Consider the following 21,377-nt stretch of genomic DNA (forward strand, 5'->3'; position numbering starts at 1 on the left):
GGGGACAGGAGAGGGACAAGGAGGACGCTGCCATGGAGCCCCGAGCCCCCCAGGGAAGGGTGAAACCACATGGGTGGGTGCTGCCGAGCTGCGGTGCTGCGGGGGCACTGAGGGTGAGGCACTGCGGCGTGAACGAGGAGGCCAGTAACGAGCCACTGCACCGAGGCTGCTCCAAATTAAAAACTCTTTATTTAAAGTCTCTCCCGTTCCCCTTTCTCCCAGCCCGGAGCGATCCCGCTGCTTCGCCGGGCCCAGGGGCTGGGCCCAGCACCCGCACAGCAGGGAGGGGAGGGGAGGGAAGCTCACGGGAGCCCTTGGCACAGGGGTCTGCACCCCACAAAGTGGCCTTGGAGCGACCCTGCACCCCACATCCCCGTGCTGCTGCCCCCTGGGGCTACTGAGAGGCCTGCACGTGGCTAACCTTGGGCATGGCCGTGCTGCAGCACGGCTCCCCCCACCATTGGAGTGCCCCTCCGGAGGGAGGAGCACAGGGCACCCCAGTCCCTTCCCGGCCTGCCGGGTGCTGCTGTCACTTGCGCCTGCCAAAGATGGACTTCTTGCTGGGGTTCTTCTCGCCCACGCTCAGCCCGATGAGCAGACGTGCCTTCTCATCCTCCTCCTGCTGCTGGATGGTCCCATCAGATTTGCTCTCCAGCTTTCCCCGGGCTTCCACGCCTGCTGCCGGCTTCAGGCGGAGCTTCTCTTTGATCACCTGCCCCAGGATTGAGGGGGCTCAGCACCCCATGGCCACACCCAGGACCCTCAGTGCAGGTGGGAGCATGAGCTGCTAAGCCAGCCTGGTTGCTTCCCGCTCCTGAGAAAGTGCCACTTGCCATGGGGTCATCACCTCCATCCCAGAAGGAAGAGCTCAGCCCCCTCCCTGTGAGCAGGAAGCAGCCATGGTGGGCTGGGGTCTCACCTACCTGTGCCACCAAGGCTTTCCGGCTGTCCCTCTTCACCGCCATGGCAAAGTCCAGCCACGTCCACGTGTTGTTGTGGTACTCCAGGCACGGCAGCACCAGGTTCAGGTCACCCCAGTCCACACTGTTCTTGTCACCCTGGGTGACAGGGGTGTCAGGCAGCTTGGGATGATGATCCAGGCCACCCCCAGCCAGAGGGGCCATGCCCCCTCCCCAGCATGCCCTGTCCCACAGGTCACGCACCTTGTAGCTGACACAGAGTGGCACCTGGGGGATCTTGATGTAGATGAAGGAGTTGTTCATGGCTGCACGCTCCTTCATCTTGTCGATGTCATCCACAGGATGCTGAGGACAGAGCAGGAGCCATGAGCAGAAGGGAAGGAGAGGGAAGACAGCTGGGAACCAGCAGGGAAGGGACAGCTGGGCACTGGGCCATGGCATTGCTCCACCAGGGAGAGGCGAGAGCTGCTCTGGCACCGTGTTAGGAAAATGAGAGGCTGCAGGGACCACAGAGCGTGCAGGTGCGTGGCTGTAAAGGATGCAAATCCTCATGGAAGGAGGGAGCAGGAGAAAACAGGGACAGGCAGGCAGGAGGGGGACATCACTGCCCAGCCCTGCAGCTGAGGGAAGCCAGGCTGGCTCCGCAGCAGGGCTCTCCCACATTTCCCCCCTCAAGGAAGCAGCAGGTACCTCGGGTGCTTTTCGGAATGATCTCCTGACCCCTGATGTCCGATTCAGTCCCTGAGTGACTCCTTTCCCTGGGCCCAGCGAGTCATCAGCCACGATCAGCTGCCGTGGCTTCACCACGGGGATCCCTGGGACAAAAGAGGCAGGAGGAGGTGGCTGGTGTCCAGCTAGGGGTCAGTCGTGACCCAGACCCTCCCCAAAGGCTCCCTGCCCACAGGGGAGACTGTAAGTCCCTGTTCCTCGACACATGGCCAGCTGGCAGCTGCCCACAAACATCCTGGACACGCAGCCCGAGTTGCTCAGCAATATCCCTTAGGTGCCAGGGAGGAGGGTGACCACAAGCTTCTCACCTGTTGTCACCAGCTTGGACTTGTCTTCCTCATCCCCCACCTCCTCCTCCTCCACATTGCGGCCAGGGAAGAAGAAACCCATCATCCTGTGGAAGAACTGGTGGGTGAGCTGGATGGTGAGGGGTACCACGTTCACCTGTGGAAGAGATGGGTGTCAGAGCCAGGCCCACGCTGCCCACACCCCACGGGGACCCTGGCACATCCCTGCCCAGCCCTTGGCACCTCAAAGTGCTCCTTGATGGAGATGCCTCCCACCGGCGGGCGGACCTTGCTGAAGATCCTCAGTGCCAGTTGTCGACCAGACTGGCAGGAGCTCTGGGGACGCAGCACCACCTGCAGGGAAGAGGATTGGTGGCTGGGGCGAGGACAGGCCACCCATTGGTCCCCAGGGTGCAGGGCTGCTCCCCCAGGCTGCCACTTACCTTGTACACAGCGTTGGGCAGGAGGTTGTTCATCGTGACCCAGCCCAGCTCCAGCAGATGCTCGGCCGTGTCATCAGACTTGTTGACCTGGGCACACAGACCCCTCAGTCCCACATGTCCCGGGCCCTGGCTCAGGTGCCATGGGTGCCACGGGCCAGCTCCATACCTTGCTGTAGAGGAAGCGCTGCAGCTCCAGCTCGGCGATGCCCAGCTGCCCGTCCTCCTCGGTCAGGCGCCAGCGGGCCTGGGCAAAGTAGAACTCCGTCCGCCGCGCCACGCTCACGTCCTCTGGCTGCTTCCGCAGCTCCATCTTGTTGGCTCGTTGCAGCTGGAAGTCCTTGAAGCACCTGAAGCAGAGGGGAAGGGTGGGATTTGGGAGAGCTGGAGTAAAGGGGACACAATGAGGGGGGAAGCCAGAGATGGCCCCGACCTGATCAGGATGTTCAGCTCCTCGCTCTCCAGCTGCAGATCAGCCTTCTCCTGGCTCAGCTGCTGCTGCAGCCTGTGGTTGAGGTCGAGCAGGCTCTCGTTTTTGCTGTCATCCTGCAGGGACTGAAGGACAGACAACCCTCAGCACCCTCCACCCCAGAGGGAGCCAAGCCCTGCCCAGGATGTGGGCTCACCTTCACGTTGGAGTACATCTGCTTCTCCAGCTGCCGGATCTGGGCGACGTGCTGCCTCACGGCCTCCTGCAGGTGCAGGATACTGCTGCGCTGCTCCTCGGGGTTGCTGGAGATTTCCAGCTGGAAGCGCACCCGTTGCTTCTTCTCACTGTGCTCCTGGACACAGGGATAGGGAAAGGTTAGGATTGCCCTGGGCGTGGTGAGTGACAGGGTGACCCGAGGCCTGGTGGGTACCTTGCGCTTGGGCTCCACATGCAGCAGCAGGTTGTTGACTATGTCGAGGATCATGGCATACTGTGCAGGGTTGGTGGAGATCTCCAGGTCGTGGTGGATCAGTGTGAACGTATCTACAGCTCCTGCAAAGACACACAAAGGGCAAGGGGGGGCTTCAGCATGGCCAGATACTGGATGTACATAGGAGCCAGCCAGAGATGGAAGAGGATGGGGAATGAGCCAAGGTTATGCTGGCTCCAGCAGCCACAGAATGTCCAGCATCATCTGGTGCACTACCTGGGGACCCATCCTGTGTGCACCCTCTGATCTCAGCAAGGGCAAGACAGAACCACCTCTGGACTTTTCCAGCACCTCAGGGTCAGCCCAGAACTCTACCACGAGACACAGTGCATGGAGATACTAACCTTCCTGCTTCTTCAGCAGATCCTCCTTCTCCTGGTTGGCAGGAGTCTCAGGGGGCTTTATCTGTGTGGCCAGCTCGGGGTCGATGTCATGGCTGTAGCTGATGTAGTACATGCGGCAGCTGCAGCGAGAGATGATCCTCTGCACTTGCTGGGTCTGCTGGGCTTCTGAGGGCTGGTTCCAGTCTGGGGACAGGCAGGAGGACCACGGTCAGAGCGCCGTGTCCCAGCATGTTGGGGACCCAGGGCAGGGTCCAGGAGCTGGCAGAGCAGCCAGCTCCACGGGCAGTACCTGTGGTGGTGCTGACCATGCCCCCCACTGCCTGCCCGCTCTCCATCAGCTCCTGCACCGAGTCCAGGCTCCGTTGCCGATGCTCCTCAATGTTTTTCACCTGGGGAGGCAAGGAGGCACTGCTGGCTCTTCCTGCCCCAGGTACAGCACTGCCAGTCCCCCAAGCAGCTCACTCATCACAGCCCCCCCAAGACACCCACCTCCAGCCAGAGCTGCCCGTGCTCCCTCTCAGTGGGGCTACTCTCCGTTGTGGCAAAGTACTGCATGCCATCCAGCAAGCAAGTCCAGGATGTCTTCTGCTTCAGCGTGTCCCCATACCAGGCAGGATGGTGCTGGCACTGCAGCAGCTGGGCCTTCGCAGCGGACACGATCACACAGCCCTCTGTCTCAGCACCGCGCAGCACCATCTAGGGGGGAGAGACCCCGGGGGGCAGACGAGCCCTTCAGGGGCAGGCAGGGCCCAGCTCACAGCAAGGCCACGGGGCCGGGCAGGCTGGCTCGGGGCAGGTACCTGGCAGTTGACCAGCTCGATGAGGCAGTTGCGGTTGTAGATGTCATCGGTCTGGCATGCGGCGATGCCGCACAGCTGCTCGCTCGCCCCCGACTCCTCCTCCGTGAAGACCACGAACTTGTCTGTCTCCTCAATGAGCTTCTGCAGCATGTAGGCACCTGGGGAAGAAGGGGTCAGTGGGAGGCCATGGGGGGCTGGCTGGGGGCGAGGCTGGAAGGCAGGCAGGGCTTTGGGCTGGCATGCACGTTGCTTTCAGTGGGTTCCCCCTTGCCCCTCTCCCTGCCGTGCTCACCCCCTGAGGAGGCTCTTTCGGGACGGCCACTGGTGATGGGGACAGTCACTCTGGCAGGGACAGAGTGAGCAGAGAGGGGGCCCCGCTTCAGCTTCTTGGCCTGCAGCTGCGTGTCGATCTTCAGCCCCTTCAGGGCCTCGGTGGAGAGGTTGCGTTTGAGCACGGCTGCCTTCTTGTAGCCGTCATAGAGGCCAAAGGCGATGTCCCTGTTGGTGGTGGTCCAGGAGGCCCGCAGGTCCACCAGGTGCAGCTGGTGCGTGTGGAAACCATCGTCCCCATCCCGCAGGGGCATCTCCTGGGCACAGAAGGTCAGAACTTCAGCATGGCAAAACTCATAGACTTCACACATGGGAGCTGGGAGCCCCAACAGTCTCCACAGGCAGGGCAGGAGGACCAGAGCGGATGAGACCACCCCAGAGCTCAGGGGGCCGCCCCAGAGCCCTCACCCAGGTCCCATTCCATGCTGTGGCTAGAAGAAGGCACACCTTTGGCACTCAGGAGATCAGAGGCCCTGCAGGTCTGTCTCCCCTGCAGCCAAATCCCTCCCCCATTGCACCCAAAGACCCTGTGTCCCAGGGAGATGCCATCAGGTCAGCACAGGCTGCCATGCCCTTGTGTTTGCAGCAGTACCTCCTCAGCTGTGCGGTTGCTGTGCCGCTGGTAGGTGAGGGAGGACAGGCTCAGCAGGTGGGTTTTCTTCACCAGTGTGTCAAGCCGGTGGTCAGCGTTCTCATCACAGGTGGAGGCCATGAGGTGCACGGTGACCTGGCTCAGGTCACTCACCATCTGCGTGATGCTCCACTCCGAAATCAGGCGCCGCATCACCGTGCCAGCTGGGAAACAGGGAGAGGGGTCAACTGGGGCCCTGCTGAGCCTGGGAGCCAGCAGGGGACCCCCCCCCACTCACCTTGTGGGATAAGTCGCTGAGTGCCACGGGTGAAGATGTGCCCCTGGCAGCACTCCACCTGGATCCCTCGCTGCTGGGCAAAGGAGGCCCAGTAATGCACCTGGGAGGGAGCAGAGGGCAGAGGCTGAGAGCCCAGCGCAAGCAGGACCCAGGGGGTAACACCAGACCCCCACCCCCAGCACTTGCCTGCAGCCGGGGGAAGAGTGCAGTGTAAGACAGCTGCTTGTAATGCTGCCCCAGCTTCTTCTTACTGGGTTTCATGTTGTGGAAGAGCTTCCCACGGCAGATGGGGCGTGTCACACTGGTCCACGTGGCCCAAAAGTTCTGCATCCAGCGGAGGGTGCTGCTGTAGAGCAGGATCCGGGGCTGGAAGTGCTCTGAGAATACACTCGCCGTCAGCCAGCACTGCGGGCAGGGACACGGCAGCACCCAGCCGGAGACCCACAGGGATGGCTAAAAGCAGCAAGGCCTGCCCCGGCCCCAGGGAACCCCTCAGGGTGCTGTCACCCACCCTCACTGGGCCGTGTCAGGTCCATGCGGATGGAGAGGTTGAGGTTCTCGGAGCGGAAGGCACGGTAGGAATCGTACTGCTGCCCCACCGGCACCTCAGGCAGGAACTCGGGGGAGCGCAGCACCACGCCGTGGTGGTCGTGGGGGTTCCCATGGCACAGCCACTGCAGGTCCAGTGTCATGCACAGGTCGGGCAGGTGCAGGAAGCAGCAGTCATCATACCTGAATAGGGAAAGAAACCCCAGTTACCCCCTGACACTGGTGGTAGCTCCCAGGCTCCTGGGCCCACACTCACTTGGAGGCTGTTCGGACATTGATGTCCAGGTTGCCCTTGAAGACGAACTGCCCGGGCTTCCAGTGGAAGGAGAGGTGACTCCACTCCCAGTGCATGTTCTCCGTGGTGTTGTAAGGGTCCTGCAAGGACAAGAGTGGGGAGAGGAAGGTGTGAGCCAGCCTCACATCGCACTCTGCTCCCTAGCCCAGCAGCACCCACTTCAGTGGCCAGCTGGTGCAGGTTGGCCTGTTCAATGTCCATGTGCCAGTCCCCATGGAAGAGAAGGCGGCTCTTGTCCCACCAGGGCAATGGAGCACTGGGGTCCTCTGAGGGCTTGGTGAGGAGATCCACACATTGGCCAATGAGGGTCCAGGCTGGGTCCCAGCAGGGTCCCCACACAATGGTGTACTGGGAGATCTCAGCTGGGGACACAAAGGTTGGCTCAGCCCTTGTCCCAGGCAGCCCCATCCCCACCCTGGCACAGAGCCCCTTCCCATCCCTCCAGCTCTTACAGTGGAAGTCGTGGTAGAACTTCAAGGGTGGCATGTTCCTCTCCACTGTCGCATCCCCCCAGGGCAGCCCCAGCTTGAGGAGCTGGCGGCGCCGGGAGCAGGCCTGGCCACACTGCTCGGCTCCAATCAGCCGGCCGGAGAGCTGCCAGTTCCGGATCTCAAAGAGGTACCGGGGGTAGTCACGGATCCGCACTGCGGGCAGAGCAAGGGCTGAGAGATGGGGCAGCAAAGGGACACTGCCCCAGTCCCCAGCTCCGAGCCGTGGCAGGAGCTGCTGTCACATCTCTGTTCCCTTCTCGCTCCCTTGAACCTCCAAAAATCATTGTCCCTGCTTGGTTACACATTCAGCAAGTCCCTGTCCTGGGACCCTAGGCCACGCAGCCACCGTGCTGTCCACCACAGCCACCCTTCACACCGAGCAACTCACCAAAGAAGCTGCCAACTCTGCCCTTCATCATGCGGCACCACTGGGTGACCAACTCCAGACCCTCGGGGGGAAACGGGCTGACACTGTCCAGGTCCCTCATCTGCTCCAACACCCGCTCCGTGCCATGGAAGGACTCATCAGCCATGGCCACCAGCTCCAGGTGGGCCAGGGTCCAGGTGAGGAGGGCCCGGCGCATGGGTGTGTTGGCATAGAGGCGTCGTGAGCGCTGGATGTAGATCTCGATGTTCTTCTTCTCCAGGGAAGCGTAGAGCTCCTCGATCTTGCGGGCAGGCAGCAGCTCCCCGTGCTGCTTGCGCAGCGCGGCCACCTTGGCGTCCAGCAGCTGCAGCCGCTTGGCGCTCTCCTTGCTCTCGTCCTTCATCAGCTCGTAGTTGTCTCGTAACTTGACCTCAAAGACGTCATCCAGGAAGACCCAGGAGAAGTGTGTCACTTTGAGGAGCAGGTCGGGGGGCAGGGCCGTGCTGGCAGGGCGCCCGCGCCGGTGCAGACCTTTCAACCACTTTTGCACCCCCACAGCAGCGTCCAGCGTGCGGGAGAAGTCGTACTGGTAAGGGAACTCGATGGTGATGCTGGCGAAGGAGAAGGCCCAGCCGCGGTTGCGGAGGGTGCGCAGGGTGGGGAAGGCGCAGCGGTGCAAGATGACCTCCTCCAGCTCTGGCAGCAGCTTCACCTCCACCTCCTTGAAGCTGAAGATGCTGTGTCCATCGAAGCCGGCAGCCAGCTCGGGGCAGTAGCCGTGCAGGGCCCCGCCGTGCCAGCTCAGGGAGGTCCGTTCGGCAGCCAGGCTGATGTAGTTGGCCTCAGACACAAAGGCTGTGAGTTTGGCGGAGCTCAGCTCCAGTGACAGGGACAGGAGTCTTTTGGGAGGGGTCCCATCAGGCTGGAGGGGCCCCGGTGTCTCCGTAGGGGTGGTGGGGTGGGACTCAGGGCTCTCTGGGGACAGGGAGGGAGGTGCCCTGTGGCCGAGGGCACTCCTCAAGGCTTCATGGCACTGCAGGGTGGCCAGGGTGTGATGGTACAAGTGCATGTGGTCGGGTGGGCTCCACAGCACTGCCAGCCCCTCGCCGCACTGCACCTACACCGGAGAGAGCCAGAAGGCACCAAGTCACTACCAGGTCCAGCACAGCACAGCCCCCTTCCCCTCTCCAGCACCTTTCAGTCCCAGCCAGTCCTCCCCGCCCTGCCCCATCCACCCCAGCCCAGCCAGTACAGGACAAAGCAGAGACCTGACACCCAAACCGACCTCCAGGGAGCGGATGCTGCTGTGGTAGGTGACAGAGAGCATGGAGAGGTTGGCCGTTGGGTTGGGGATGGCAGGAGCTTTGCAGCACGGCTGCATTTTCTCTGTGATGCTCTTCACCAAGGCCAGCACCATGCCCTGGACGCTGACTGTGCAGCTCTCGGCGCTTCCCAGGACAGTCAGTGTGTCCAGCCGCAGCTCCAGGGCTCCTAGGGAGATGGGACATGAGTGCTAGAGAAACGGAGCAGGCACACCACGACATGGCAGGTTCCTCTGACCACAGGTTGGTCCCAGGACAACCAGCTGGGATTAGCCAGGATACACTTACCCACCAGGGCTGAGAGCGTGAAAAGGTTCACATCCTCCACCTTCAGGTCCACCTTCCAGAGCAGCCCCCAGGGCTCAGCTGAGGCAGAGGGGGGCAGCTTGGTGAGCTCAGCTCCGCTGGGCTGTGAGCAGAACAGGGGCAGGACCCTGGCCAGGCACTCGGTGCAGGTGTCTGAGGACTCCACTTGCAACCCCCGGATGGTACAGTCTAGGAAGAGTGTGTCTGACTGTGCGCTGGACATGCCCAGGGGCTGGTTGTAGCTGCCCTGTAGGACAGACAGGACAATCACTCTCAAGCTGCAGGATGTCCCCAGGCCACCACATGTCCCCATGCCATCTGCATGGAGCTGCAGACAGGTATCCACTCTTCCAAGAGCCACCCCCCCAGCCCTCACCTGCAGATTGAAGGAGTCGAGAATGAGGGCTTCTCCCCAGACGTGCATGTTGGGGGGATGTGGGGCACGCTGGATGTGCGAGTCGTTGCCCACACGCCAGCAGAGGTGGTCCACGGCCAGCACCACTCGCTGGTGCACGCTCTGCGGCCGCAGGTGCTGGTAGTCTGTGGGCAGAGAGGAGGCAGGCAGGGTGCAGGCAGGGCTCACTGCTGCCTGCTCAGCTGCCCCCGAGCAGGGGAAACACAGGCACAACCAGGCAGGATTCCACAGCCCCTGACACAGACATGGTCATGCACAGAGGTGGCACAGCCCTCCTCCCCATTCCCATCCTGGTGCCTCTCTGGTGGAGCCATCAACCTCCCCAGGAGGAGCCCAGCAGCCACCCTGGTGCCAGCTGCCACCCTGTACCTGCAGAGATGGAGTTGAAGCCCAGGGCGAAGGGTGGTGTGTCCCCCAGCTGCACCGACACGTTGACGTTGGACAGCGAGGCACACAGGATGATGGGTGCTATGATCTGGGGATAGCTCCTGCACGGGACATGCAGGGATGGGCTCTAACTGGGGTGCTGTCTGCCATGGAGGCAGGGAGCCAGCCCAGTGAGACACCCTCTCCAATGGGTCCCCAATCTCCCTGCCACCCTCTGTACCAGCCGCCCCGTCCCAAAAGCTGTGCGCGGGGCAGAGAAGGTGCTGGGTGCCCGGGCACCCTGCCAGAGCGTGGCAGGCAAGAGGAAACAAGCTGCATTACCAGCAGCTGTGCTGAGGCCAAGTTTACCTTCCCTTGTGCCCTTGGCTGGGAGCAGCCACCACCTGGCACCTGTATTCCTGTGCCAACAGGCCCAGCCAGTGTGAAAACTCTTGGTGGCGATAGTGGATGATGCAGGTATTGAGCAGCACAGCAGCTGAGAGGTCAATGGCTGTGACCTAGAGCAGGGAGAGGGCCAAGGTGGCAAAATACTCATGCCAGGAGATGACCAGCCACCCCCAGGGGACAAGAGCGTGCCCAGTGCTCGCTCACCTGCACACTGATCTTCAGGGAGTTGAGGCACACGATGCGCTGGCGGCTCTGGGACAGGAGAAGGCCATCTTGGGGGAAGAGAGGAGGGAAGTGAGGGGTGGCAGAGGGCAACAGAGGCAGCCTGGTCCCATAGGTGCCCTCCTGGCTACTTGCCCTCCAGCTGAAGGTCTACACTCATTTGGTCCAGGTCTGAGGTGGGCGTGAAGTTGCGCAGCGGGATCTGCTCCTCTTCACGCTGATATAGAAACTGCAGCAGCTTCAGGCTCCAGGTGAGGTGCCTGTGAGAGGCAGGGAGTCACCGCCAGGAGGGAACTGCACTGTCATGTCCTCCATCTCCCCCTCCCTCATCCCCAGCTGACCAGCACACTGGTACAGACAAAGACACAGGCAGTGTCCAGCTGCAGCCCAGCCCAGCACTCTTATCCCACCAGCAGAAGATCCCATCAGGGAGACGGAGGACAAGCTCACGTGACTTCCTCCTTCCCCAAGAGCGAGGCCACAGGCCAAGCTCAGACCTTCCCATCAGGGTGGGATTTAGGACTCACTCTCTGTGGTCTGGCAGAGGAGGGAATGACACAGTTGTCCCCATAGTCCCAGTCCCCAGCACTGATAGAGGCTTAGGACAGCCTCCACCTGCTCCTTACCTTTTCTGGCTGTTCATAGACAGCACCATGCTGGTGTTCTCCAGCTTCACCTCCACTCTCCTGGGGATCAGCTGCAGCGTGTCCCTGCTCAGCAGAGACAAGGACTTCAGGGGCTCCCCCAGGCCTGGAGAGGGACACACAGAGTCACTGGAAGGCTCTTCCCTAAACCCCCAGGCCTCGCACAGCCAAATCCCTCTGGCTCCAGTGCAAGTGTGGGAGCTGCCACCCCCTGCCCTGCCCGGAGCTTGTCCCTGTCCCATCCCTGACCTGTGCTGGGCCGCGGGGTCCCGGCCGTGGCGCGGAGCAGCAGGGGGCTGCAGAACAGCCCCTCGTGCAGCTCTGCCTGCAGCGCCCGCACGCGCAGCCGGACGCCCACCAGCTGCCGTTTGCTGCTGATCTCCAGGGAGAGGGAGAGAGCCAGGGCCAGCTCTGCCAGGCAGCTGTCATCCTGCACGGGGACAGGGCACTGGGTGTCACAAGCAGCCCCGAGCCTTGCAGCACGGCCCGGCCTCGGGGGCAGGCGGGAGCAGCTCCTCAGGGCTGCAAGTGCTGAATTTCTCCCTTCCCCACTCACCAGTTGGCTGCTGCGCAGGACTTTGCTGTTCAGCTTTGACAGGCTCACCTCGCAGGTCAGGCTGGGGAGAGCAGAGAACAGAGAGAGGCTGTGGGCTCTGCTGCCTCTGAACCAAGTTCCTGCCTTCTCTTTTCAGTGGGACACAGGGACCCAACTCCTCCCAAAAGCAGAGCTCGCCCTAACTCCAAGCACCGTTTGAAGAACACACAACTCCAGCTTCCCGTGAAGGGAACAGGGAGGAGGAGGTTAAAGTGTCACATCACAGGTGACGTGGGATGCTGCTGAGCAGGACTGAGAGAGGTTGGGGTTGGAGGAGCCTCCCTGTCCCCTGGGACCCAGGGCCAGGCACAGGAAGCCGAGCAGGATGTGAGCACAGTGTTACCTCTTCCCGTCACCATTCAGGAGGAGACGGGTCTTGCTGGCCTGGATGTGCCAGAGAGACTCCGAGGTGGCCACGTGCAGAACCATGATGTTGATGGAGTCCATATGGATGGAAAAGAGCTGGGGGGAAGGTGCTACCATGAGGGATCTCCAACAGCAGTGCAGCCCACAACAGGCTCTCACGGAGCTGGTGCCTCACCTGGCTAAGGAGCCTCAGCAGGGAGGGTTTAAGGGTCAGGTCTGCTTTGCTTTCATTCTCATCAGCTTCCCTGGGAGCCTCTGGGAGGGATGAATGGAACCCAGGGCCCTTCTGCAGATCCGTGCGGATTCGCACCTCACCAAAACACAGCTCGAAGTAGCGCCTGTGGAAGGACAGCACGGGCAGCTCTCAGGAGGGTTTGGGCATGGCACACCTGTCCCCAGCACCAGGGACACCCCGCTGCCCTGGGGACATGCAGGACTGGCACAGGGACATCCACAAGATGCTGCCACCCCAAGGAAGAGATTCACACCCACGCAGAGTGAATTCCCCACAGACCATGGGGAAATGGACACTGCAGAAAGGTGGAAAGGCAGCAGATCCAGAGTCAGAGGGGCCAGGGCTGAGCCCCCAGGAGAGCAGGGAGGGGCCTGGGGGGGGTACGTACGGCAGCTCCCGGCTCAGTTTGCTGGAGATCCAGACGTTGTCAATCTCCTGCAAGGATGCACAGGTAGGTCAGAGAAGAAATGACCTGGTTCTGCCTCATGATGCGCATCCCAACATTCCCACCCCGCTCCCAATGCCTGGCATCATGTGGGGAGCAACCAGAAACCCCAGGTTTGGCAGTGGGAGGAAGGGCCTGGCACCAGCTCTGGGGCTAAGTGACAGGAGCTGGGCTGCAGGGACCCTGCTGCCAGCCTAGGAGTGACCACAGTGTCCTGCCTGCCCTCGACTGGCAGCGACCACCCCTTGCCCAGGTACCCACCACGGTCTGCTGCTCCTGCTGGAACTTGAGGCTGATGTTCTGGGCCCAGAAGAAGCCAAAGGAGCCAATCTTCAGCTCTGCATGAAGCTTCTGCCTGCACCAGGTGACAGCCAGGCGACATGCCAGCCACCTGCAGGGACAGGCAGAAGGTCAGGGTCAGCCCCCCTGCACCCCAGGCTGGGACTGGGGACCCCTCTGTGCCCCTCAAACACCAGCTCCAGGACCCATAGCTGGATGGGAGTTCCCAGGACCCAGTCTTGCTGCCATGGGTGCCCCAAAATGGGGAAGACCTTGCAGGGTCACCCCCCACAAGACCTAACATGCCCCCAAGCCTGGAGGGACCCCTTTGACCCCCACACCCCTCTGACACCCCATCCCCACCTCTGCAGGTTCCCCTGGGCTCCTGTAGGCCCCCAAGCCCCTGACACCCTCCCACTCAGCCTAGGACCCCCCTCAACCCCTGCATGCTCCCCCCCAATACCTCTCCCCCAGCCCTGTGAGCCACCCCAAACTCCTGATACCCCTCCAAGCCCTCTTTATCCCCCCTTAACCACTGCTGCCCCCCCCCGAACACAAACACCTCACCCTCAGCCCCATGGGTCCCCCCCACATCTCTGGTAGACCCCCCACAAACCCAGGCCCCCCTCATGACTCCCGAGGGCCCCCTCCACCCCTGACACTACCCCAGCCAGCCCTCTCACCCTCCCCAGAACCCCCGCAGGCCCCCCAAACCTCCTGTCGCCCCACTGCCAGCCCCGTGGGCCCCTCCTTGCCCCTTGCCAGCTCCCCCACACCCCAGCAGAGCCCCCAGATACCCTGCCACCCCTCAAAAATCCCCTGCCGACCCCCCTACAGCCCTGCCACCCCACTGCCAGCCCCGTGGGCCCCCCCTTGCCCCCTGCGGGGGGCCGTGCCACCCCCCCAGCCCTGCGGGGCCCCAAAGCCCCCTCTAGCCCCCCTGCCAACCCCACGGGCCCCCCACGACCCCCCTCACTCCATGACAGCCTCCCCCACCAATCCCCCGGGCCCACCCTGTCCCCTGCAGGCCCACCCCCCAGCCCTCTCACCCTCCCCAAAGCCCCGAGGGCTCCCCAAACCCCCTGTCACCCCCCTGCCAGCCCTCTGGGCCCCCCCACGACCCCTACTCCCCCCACCCCAGCCCTGTCCCCCGCCCCCACCCCGAGTCCCCGTGTGTGTGTCCCCCCCCCCGGGCCCTGACCGTGCCAGCAGCCCGGCGAGCAGCGCGATGAGGAGCAGCAGGCCGAGCAGCAGGGCGGGGGCCGCCATGGCGACCCCGGCCCGTCTCCCCCCTCCCGCCCTCCGCTCCCGGCACCGCCACCGCCGCGGCGGGGCCGACCGCCCGCGCACCCGGAGGCCCGGCTGGGAGGGGCGGGGCCGAGCGGCGGGGCCGAGCGGCGCTTTCCCGGAGTGAGCGGCGGGGCCGGCGGCGGGTACCGGGAGCGGGGGGGACACACGCACAGCCCCGCCGCTCCCCGGCCCCACAAACAGCCACCACGCACGGAGGGTTCAGCTCCTTGATGGCCCCTCAGCGGGCGCTGGAAGCGGTTTGGGGTACAGAGAGGGGGGCAGAGCTCCCCGGGGACAGCAGGATCTGAGGGCTGGGGGGGGGTCTTTGGTCCGGTGGGACGGAGGAGGAAGCAAGGGAAGGGGTGGGATGTTTGGGAGGCTGCTCTGGATGTAGGGCTCGGCTTTGGGCCAGGTCTGGCGGTTGGGCTGGGCTTTGTGCTGATTCGGGGACCTGCTTTAGGATGTGGGACAGTGGGCCCTGCTTTGGGTCAGGTCAGGATGTTGGGATCTGCTTTGAGCTGGATTTAGGATGTGGGGACCTGCTTCATGTTGGATCTTGGACACTGGGACCTGCCTTGTGCTGGATCTCAGACCCTGGGCTCTGATTTGGGTCTGGTCTGGATACAAGGCTCTACTTTGGGTGGGACTTGGGTTGTAGGCATCTGATTCATGTTGGATCCTGGACATGGGGACCTGCCTTGTGTTGGATCTTGGATGTGAGGTTCTGCTTTGGGTCAGGTCTGGATGTTGGGGTCTGCTTTGGGATGGGTTTAGTACATGGGGTCCTGTTTCATGTTGGACCTTGGGACATTGGCCTCCACTTTGGGCCAGGTCAGGACACTGAGATCTGCATCATCTCCCATTTGGGACACCAGAACCTGCTCCACATTGAACTGAGGACTTTGGGATCTGCTTGGTTTTGGGGCTCTGCATCTTGGCACGTGTCAAACCCACGTGGAGACAGGGCCCGTCCCCAACATTGAGCAGCCCTGAACCCCCCACCCGGGCAGTGCTCAGGGGGGTGGTCAGCAGTCTGTCTGTCCATCACAGCTCGGCGTGGTGGTGCTGCTCCGCCTTGAAGCCCTCGCTGGGCTGCAGGAAGATGCCTTCCATCACCTTCCAGGAGTTGCTCTGGCTGGTGGCAGCCGTGCTGTGCAGCTGGAGCTGCACCTCGGCCTCCCGCCACCAGTAGGAACCACTGCAAACCAGTCGTCCGGGGAGTCCCCCTCGCCAGCCTCCCCAAAGGCACTCACCTCCTGAAGGGGGGAAAAAAGAGCTCATTTTGGGGATGATGAAAGAGGTGGGGGGGGGGGTTGAGAGGTGGGTGGGGCCCTGGGGGTGAAGAGGGAAGGGTTGGGGGACAGTGTGGAGGAGCTGGTTGGGATTGGGGTTCTGTTGGGAATTGGAGGGGCTGGGGGAGCAAGAGGGAGCTGGGAGGGGCGGGGGAACCAGGCGGCACTGGTAGGGACATGGGCAAGACGGGAACAAGAGGGAGCTGGCATCAGAGGGATCAGAGGGAACCCGTTTGGAACTGGCAGGGATGGGGAGAACCTGGCAGGGACTGGGGAACAAGGTGGGGCTGGCAGAGACATGGGGGAGCTGGTTGGGACCAGGGAACAACGTGGAGCTGGCAGGGACATGAGGGACCCAGCTGGGACCGGCAGGAACAGGGAGAACCCTGCAGGTCCCGGGCCCGGGGTGCCAAGGGGACTTCCCGGTGGGGCTGGGATGACGAGGGGGATCCCCGGGGGTACCTGGTTCCCGGAGAGCGGGGGAGGTGAAGCGGTGGCTGCGGAGGTTGCGGCCGGTGCCCAGGTGGGTGAGGCGGACGGCCCGGCCGCAGCGCACCGGCCTGCCCCGGGGACACGGGGCCGCCGCCGCCGGGAGCTGTGCCCGTCATCCGCCGCCGACACCCCGGTCACCGACTGCTGCCCGCGGGGCGGGAACCGCCGTCAGGCCCGACCCGGGGGGCTGGTACCGGGGGGCGGGCTCCCGTTACCAGAGAGCCACGGTATCGGGGAGGGGGGTCCCGTTAGCGGAGGGCGCGGTACCGGGTGAAGGGGAGGGGGATGTGTCCCGTTACCGGAGCCGTAGCGCACATCATGCGAGTGCAGGCGGACGCTGTGCTGCACGTTGAGCAGCTTCACCACGGAGCCGCAGGTGACGGGCCCGGCAGCGGCACCGGCACCGGCAGCAGCACCGGCCCGACCCGCCGCCGGAAGCGGAAGTGGCGCCGCTCCGCCCGCCGGAGGTCGCCGCTCGCCTGCCCCGCCCACCTCGCTCGCCGCCGCCGCCGCCGCCGAGGCCTCCATTTTCCCTCGGCGTCCCGGGTAAGGCCGCGGCGGGGCCGGGTGGAGTCAGCCGGTGGCGGCGGGAGGTGTTCGGCCAGGCCCGCGCCGCTCTCGGAGGGGCCGTTGCCGGGGTCGCGCAGAGCCCGCGGCGGCTGCAGGGCCTGCCGGGCCGGGCGGGCCTGGTCCCCGGTAAGGGCGGCAGGGACGCCCCGGTGCTCGGCGCTGGGACTCGCCCGCCGGCCGAGGGGTGAAGGGAGCGGCTGCCACTTGGCTCCGCGGTGCCGTTGGCGGGGGAGGCAGGCGGCGGCGGGAGCCTCCGGGTGGGGACCGGGCCGGGAGCGGCGCGGGGGGAGGCCGGGCCGGGTCTGCTCCCCCGGGCAGAGGCCGCAGCGGGCCCGGGGGCCGCGGGACAGCGCTGACACGGCGGGAAGAGCTGGGGAAGGAGAAAATGGATGTGGGGAGGGTCGGCCTGATTTTCGGTGGGGGGTGGTGAGGAAGGGTCTGAGCTTTGTTTCTCAGGGCCAGCAGCGGGTTGGGTCGCCCTGCTCCTCACCCGGGCCTCCCACAGCTGCCTTTGGGTTTGCGGGTTCCTGATCACGTCCCCCACGGAAAGCCGAGGGGCAGCAGCCTGGGAAGGCCCCTTGGGAGCTCGATAACTGGCTAGAAGGTGGCAGGGGAAGGGCAGGGGCGAATGGTTGGTGCTCACAGAGGTGTGAGGTTATCGTGCAGTTCCACAGCCATCTCTGCTGCTTTGTTTTTCTTAATACAGTGATGGGGAGAAGGAAAATTTAATCCTTAATAATTTGGGATGGCTGAACCAGGCTGTGGGAAGTTGCAGAGACCAGATAATACTGAGTTGGCTCAGTGCTGGTGTGGTAAAGGAGACATGACAGGAAGCAGCATAATGCAGGTAACACACACCCCAGCAACTGACTCTACATCAGCTTTTACTATTCAGGAAAGAGCTGCTGGTGTCTCAGCAATTGTTTCTTTTGAAACTTTAGCACCCTTCTGCAGCCTAAAAAAACCAAAAAGGATATTTTGGAAATACTTCAGAGGAGCAGAGAACAAAGCAGAAAACATCATTAGGCTGCTGCATAAATCATTGGCAGTCTGTGCCCTGGATGTTGCTGCCTGAAAAGGGGAATACTGGGAAAGGCAGGGGCAGGAGTGACATGGATAAGAAGCTTTTTGGGAAGCAAAGCCTTTGTTTCCTCACCTGCTGATAGGAAATAAGATGAAGTCATGGGCAGGTCAGAGAAAGCAAGGAGGGAACATCAATGTTTTCGTTTCTTGCAGGAAGTTCAGATGCAGCAGGTCTAAAATAAACCAGACAGAAGTGCTTGTTCACACAGCATGCTGTGAAACTGGCCACTGCTGCAGGATGTTCCCCTGCCTCAGAGCCTCGGGGGTGGTGGGACCAACAGGGAGCATGAAAACTAATGAAGCAGGCATGGGGAGCTGTGGTGGTTTGGTTGTCTGGACTTTCCCTGTCTCAGCATCGTTGTTCTCCAGTCATTTCAGCCCTGTCTTCACACACCTCCCACTAAGGAGGGTGGGAGTGTCTGGCTTAGGTCCTGACATCAGAAATTGATAAAAACGGCTGTAAAAGCTAAATATTAAACTGTGTGTTGCTGGTGGCATCTCAGGGCTGGTGGGGATTGGCCCTGCAGAAGGCCCTGCCCGTGCCAAGGAGGAGGAGCTCAGCACTGATGAGGTGCCCATGAGGGCAGGTTGTTGTGGTGCCCTCAAGTGCCTCACAGAGCTTCACAGGGATCTGTTTGTTGGGCTCATAAGCTTGAAATTAAAAGATGCCAATGAGATCTTGTCTGAATTCTGTGGAGGGACACAGCCTGGAGATCATTGCTTAGTCATTGATGTTAAATCCACACGTTCTGGCTCAGCTGTGGTGCCTTTTTGTTCTTAAATTAATGTCATTGTGAGAGCATCAGGAGCTGCAGTGGTGCTCTTACCTTTGCACTTTCTTTGGGTTTTTCCTAACCAGCCATTTATTGTCAGTCTTTTACTTTTGTAATTGACAGAATGAACCAATTGGGCCTCGTTAGCCTCTGCAGTTTAATCGAGTCAAGTTTCCCAGCTGCTTCATTCACACAGCACTTCCTGAATCCTCTTCAGTTTAACTTTTCTCTTTGAACTGTAGACATGAGAACTGAGCAAAGCTGTTCAGTGGTGGCTTTGGCAATGGGGGTCCATGGACCTATGTGATCCTGAGTGGACTGAGAGTTGAACCATGAAATGGCAGAGGTTAAAATCCCTGTCCCAACCCTTTCCCCCCATGAAACCAGTATGAGTGTGGGTCAGGGCCTTGATCTAGTTTCTGCTGCAAAGGATGGGGAGAATTGGAGGACTTGCATCTCTTCAGGCTGGAGTAAAGCCCAAATTAGGTCTAATTTTTGCTGTTTTGTGCATTGAGTCTGATGACAGCAAGCCGTGTGGTGAGGTGACATGCTGGAGGGGAGAGAGGCCACCAAGAGGCACCTGGGCAGGCTGGAGAGGTGGGCTCCTGCAAACTACATGAAGTTCAGCAAGGCCAAGGGCAGGGTTTGCACCTGGGTCAGGGCAATCCCAGGCACAGATACAGTTTGGGTGAAGAATGGATTGAAGAGAGCCCTGAGGAGAAGGACCTGGGGGTGATGGTGGAGGAGAAGCTCAACATGAGCCAGCACCGTGTGCTGGAGCCCAGAAACAACCAAGTCTTGGGCTGCATCAAAAGCAGTGTGGGCAGCAGGGCCGGGAGGGGATTCTCCCCTTCTACTTGCCTCTCATGAGACCTCACCTGGAGTACTGTGTCCAGTTCTCGAGCCCCCAACATAAGAAGGGTGAAGCTGTTTGTGTGTATCACCTAAAGGAGTCTGTCTGCTCAGGTAGCTGTGCAGGATCAGGTGTCCTCTCCTGCCTCTTTGGTGCTCCAGTGCAGTGTGGTACTTGCTCCCGTGCTGCAGCAATCTCTGACACTCTCCTGGGAACATTACAGAAGCCAGGATGCTGCTGGGCTGCTCTGAGGAAAGACCTGGAGCATGACACAGCAGAGCTGGCCCAGCACTCCTCAGGCAGGAGTCTTTGCACCCCCAGCAGGGCTGGCCAAGCTGGAGCAGAACTTCGCTGCCTGACCCATCACAGGGCAGTGCTGAGCTCTGCCTCTGCACCTCCATCCGTGCTGGCCACACTCTGCCTGCCTCCTGCTCCTGTTTGATTTCAAGCCAAGGTCTCTCTGGTGTGGAAGGTGGGAGGGGCACCTTTAGTCCCTATCTGATCCAACGTCTCCTTGGTAATGCTACCTTTGCTTCCTTTGGCCATGCCAAGTGACATCCCTGCTGTCCTGAGGTGGATTTCCCTGGAGCTGACAGCACCTGGTTTTGTGGGTGGGTTGGCTTGTGTGGAACCTGCTCGGCTGGATCATTACATGAGATGTTTCCTAAGTTCTAGCTGTTCCCTGCATCCAGACAAATTGGATTTGACAGGAACTGAAATTGTCAGGAAGTGGCAGAACAAGTGATGAGAAGAAGCTGGAGCTGCCAGTGGAACGTGCCACGGGCAGAGAACAGTGAGACTGTGTGTGGTGCCTTGATGGGGGCTTTGCTTTCCTACTGGGTTTGTGTGTTGATTGTGGACAGGAAAGAAATGAGGTTATGAGACCTGGAAATGCTCTAGGAAAAGCCATTTAACCTGCAGTGTTTGGGGAGTTAATACACCCTGGGGGACATGGGTAGAAGAATTGGTGAGAAAGGTGAAGCTGAAATGTGCACACACAGGCTGGTGAACCCAACAATTCCTGTTCCTCTCCTGTGTGTAGTTACCCAACTCCTCAGTGGCATTTGTTTCAGGAGCACATATTGAACTAGCATCTCTGCCACCCCTTGAAGCCTTGTTTTTAGGAGGGATGCTTAAATACACATGTGACTTCTGCAGTGTCCTCTCAAAGACAGGGATCCCCCCCTGCCCAAGCCATGTCCTCTTTGGGTGCAGAGCCTTGACCTGCTGTGATCTCTGCTGGCTGTGTTGGCCACAGCCACCCAATCCACAGCCAGGGAGTGTGAGCTGCTCTCAGCCTGTGTCTGGAACCTGACAGAGGTCTTTCCCTTAGTCTGTCTTGTGGGTTTTCTTTAATGAGATACATTCCTCTGGAGCTATTAGTATTTTAAGGCATAAAAGATTATCCACGATTGGCCTTGTGCAATCACTTTATTTTTCATTAACTGAGAAATAAGACCCTGCTTTTCTCACCAGATCTCAGGGCACAAGAAGAAGTCCTGCACATGAGAAGTTGTCATGGCAAGGCCTTGACCAGGTTGTCCCATATGGGGCTGGTTTCCTGCAGGAGTTTGTTTGCAGTGGAGAAATGATTTGGGGACATTTTGAAGTATGTTTCTTTAGCTGTTGTTCCCTGGCAGATGGAATTCTTTTCTCATCATCTTTTTTGTATGTGTTAAATTACATCAGGTGTAATATAACACAGAGATTTTGGCTTTAGATCTGACACCTCTGAGTTTCTTTCTGTACCTTCCCAAGGGCTGGTACTTTTTCCTGGACTGCCTTGTTCATCTTCTAAGCCATTTGAAGAACCAGTTTGTTTTTTTCTTCTGGCTGACTTTTGTAAGCTTCTGTTGTTTTGGTGTGTGTAAAAAGGAACTAAAAAAAAATAAAATCCTTTGAAGATTTAAAAATGATAGCAAGTTTAGTAACCACAAGAAGTGGAAGACTCAGAGAGACAGAACTAGAGCAGTGTCTTTATGGACACACACGTCCTGCCAAGTTTAATTTAAACTGATTCCAGAAACCCCTGTTGGGGAAAAATATCACATGGGAGGTTTTGGATATAGAAAAAAAGCCA

At 60.7% G+C, this 21,377-nt stretch overlaps 2 protein-coding genes across 3 annotated transcripts in view; one reads left to right on the forward strand and one right to left on the reverse strand.

Annotated features, from left to right (window-relative positions):
* Nucleotides 1-167: 167 nt before the first annotated feature.
* On the reverse strand, nucleotides 168-14,228 carry BLTP2 (bridge-like lipid transfer protein family member 2). Its single transcript, XM_051635912.1, has 39 exons — nucleotides 14,146-14,228; nucleotides 12,927-13,056; nucleotides 12,609-12,655; nucleotides 12,161-12,323; nucleotides 11,963-12,081; nucleotides 11,581-11,641; nucleotides 11,274-11,454; nucleotides 11,007-11,130; nucleotides 10,516-10,640; nucleotides 10,363-10,430; nucleotides 10,120-10,268; nucleotides 9,754-9,872; nucleotides 9,346-9,509; nucleotides 8,952-9,216; nucleotides 8,627-8,832; nucleotides 7,363-8,458; nucleotides 6,936-7,127; nucleotides 6,643-6,845; nucleotides 6,445-6,563; nucleotides 6,151-6,371; nucleotides 5,826-6,016; nucleotides 5,640-5,739; nucleotides 5,363-5,565; nucleotides 4,733-5,027; nucleotides 4,441-4,598; nucleotides 4,130-4,336; nucleotides 3,930-4,029; nucleotides 3,641-3,823; nucleotides 3,237-3,358; nucleotides 3,003-3,158; nucleotides 2,810-2,931; nucleotides 2,546-2,726; nucleotides 2,380-2,466; nucleotides 2,180-2,290; nucleotides 1,958-2,093; nucleotides 1,611-1,735; nucleotides 1,164-1,265; nucleotides 924-1,058; nucleotides 168-712 (listed from the first exon to the last, which is right to left on the reverse strand). The coding sequence occupies exons 1-39, from the start codon at nucleotides 14,211-14,213 to the stop codon at nucleotides 530-532; spliced, it is 6,717 nt and encodes a 2,238-aa protein (XP_051491872.1). The 5' UTR covers nucleotides 14,214-14,228; the 3' UTR covers nucleotides 168-529.
* A 2,253-nt stretch (nucleotides 14,229-16,481) lies between these two features.
* SUPT6H (SPT6 homolog, histone chaperone and transcription elongation factor) overlaps nucleotides 16,482-21,377 on the forward strand; it is a 28,528-nt gene continuing 23,632 nt past the window's right edge. Inside the window, exon 1 of one of the 2 annotated variants that reach the window (XM_051635654.1) lies at nucleotides 16,482-16,564. The gene's annotated coding sequence lies outside the window, so the exon portion shown is untranslated. Of the gene's footprint in view, nucleotides 16,565-16,599; nucleotides 16,715-21,377 lie in introns of those variants that run through there. The other variant, XM_051635652.1, reaches the window with a different exon arrangement.

Source organism: Apus apus, chromosome 18 (genome assembly GCF_020740795.1).
Source record: "Apus apus isolate bApuApu2 chromosome 18, bApuApu2.pri.cur, whole genome shotgun sequence".
In the NCBI taxonomy this organism is placed as follows: domain Eukaryota; kingdom Metazoa; phylum Chordata; class Aves; order Apodiformes; family Apodidae; genus Apus; species Apus apus.

Excerpts from the sequence above, each read along its gene's own strand:
- BLTP2 (XM_051635912.1), bottom strand. The coding sequence starts at position 14,213 with ATGGCGGCCCCCGCCCTGCTGCTCGGCCTGCTGCTCCTCATCGCGCTG. Across the intron at positions 10,431-10,515 it reads TGTAGACCTTCAGCTGGAGG|ATGGCCTTCTCCTGTCCCAG; the intron begins GCAAGTAGCCAG and ends TCTTCCCCCAAG. Across the intron at positions 2,467-2,545 it reads AGCGCTTCCTCTACAGCAAG|GTCAACAAGTCTGATGACAC; the intron begins GTATGGAGCTGG and ends CTGTGTGCCCAG.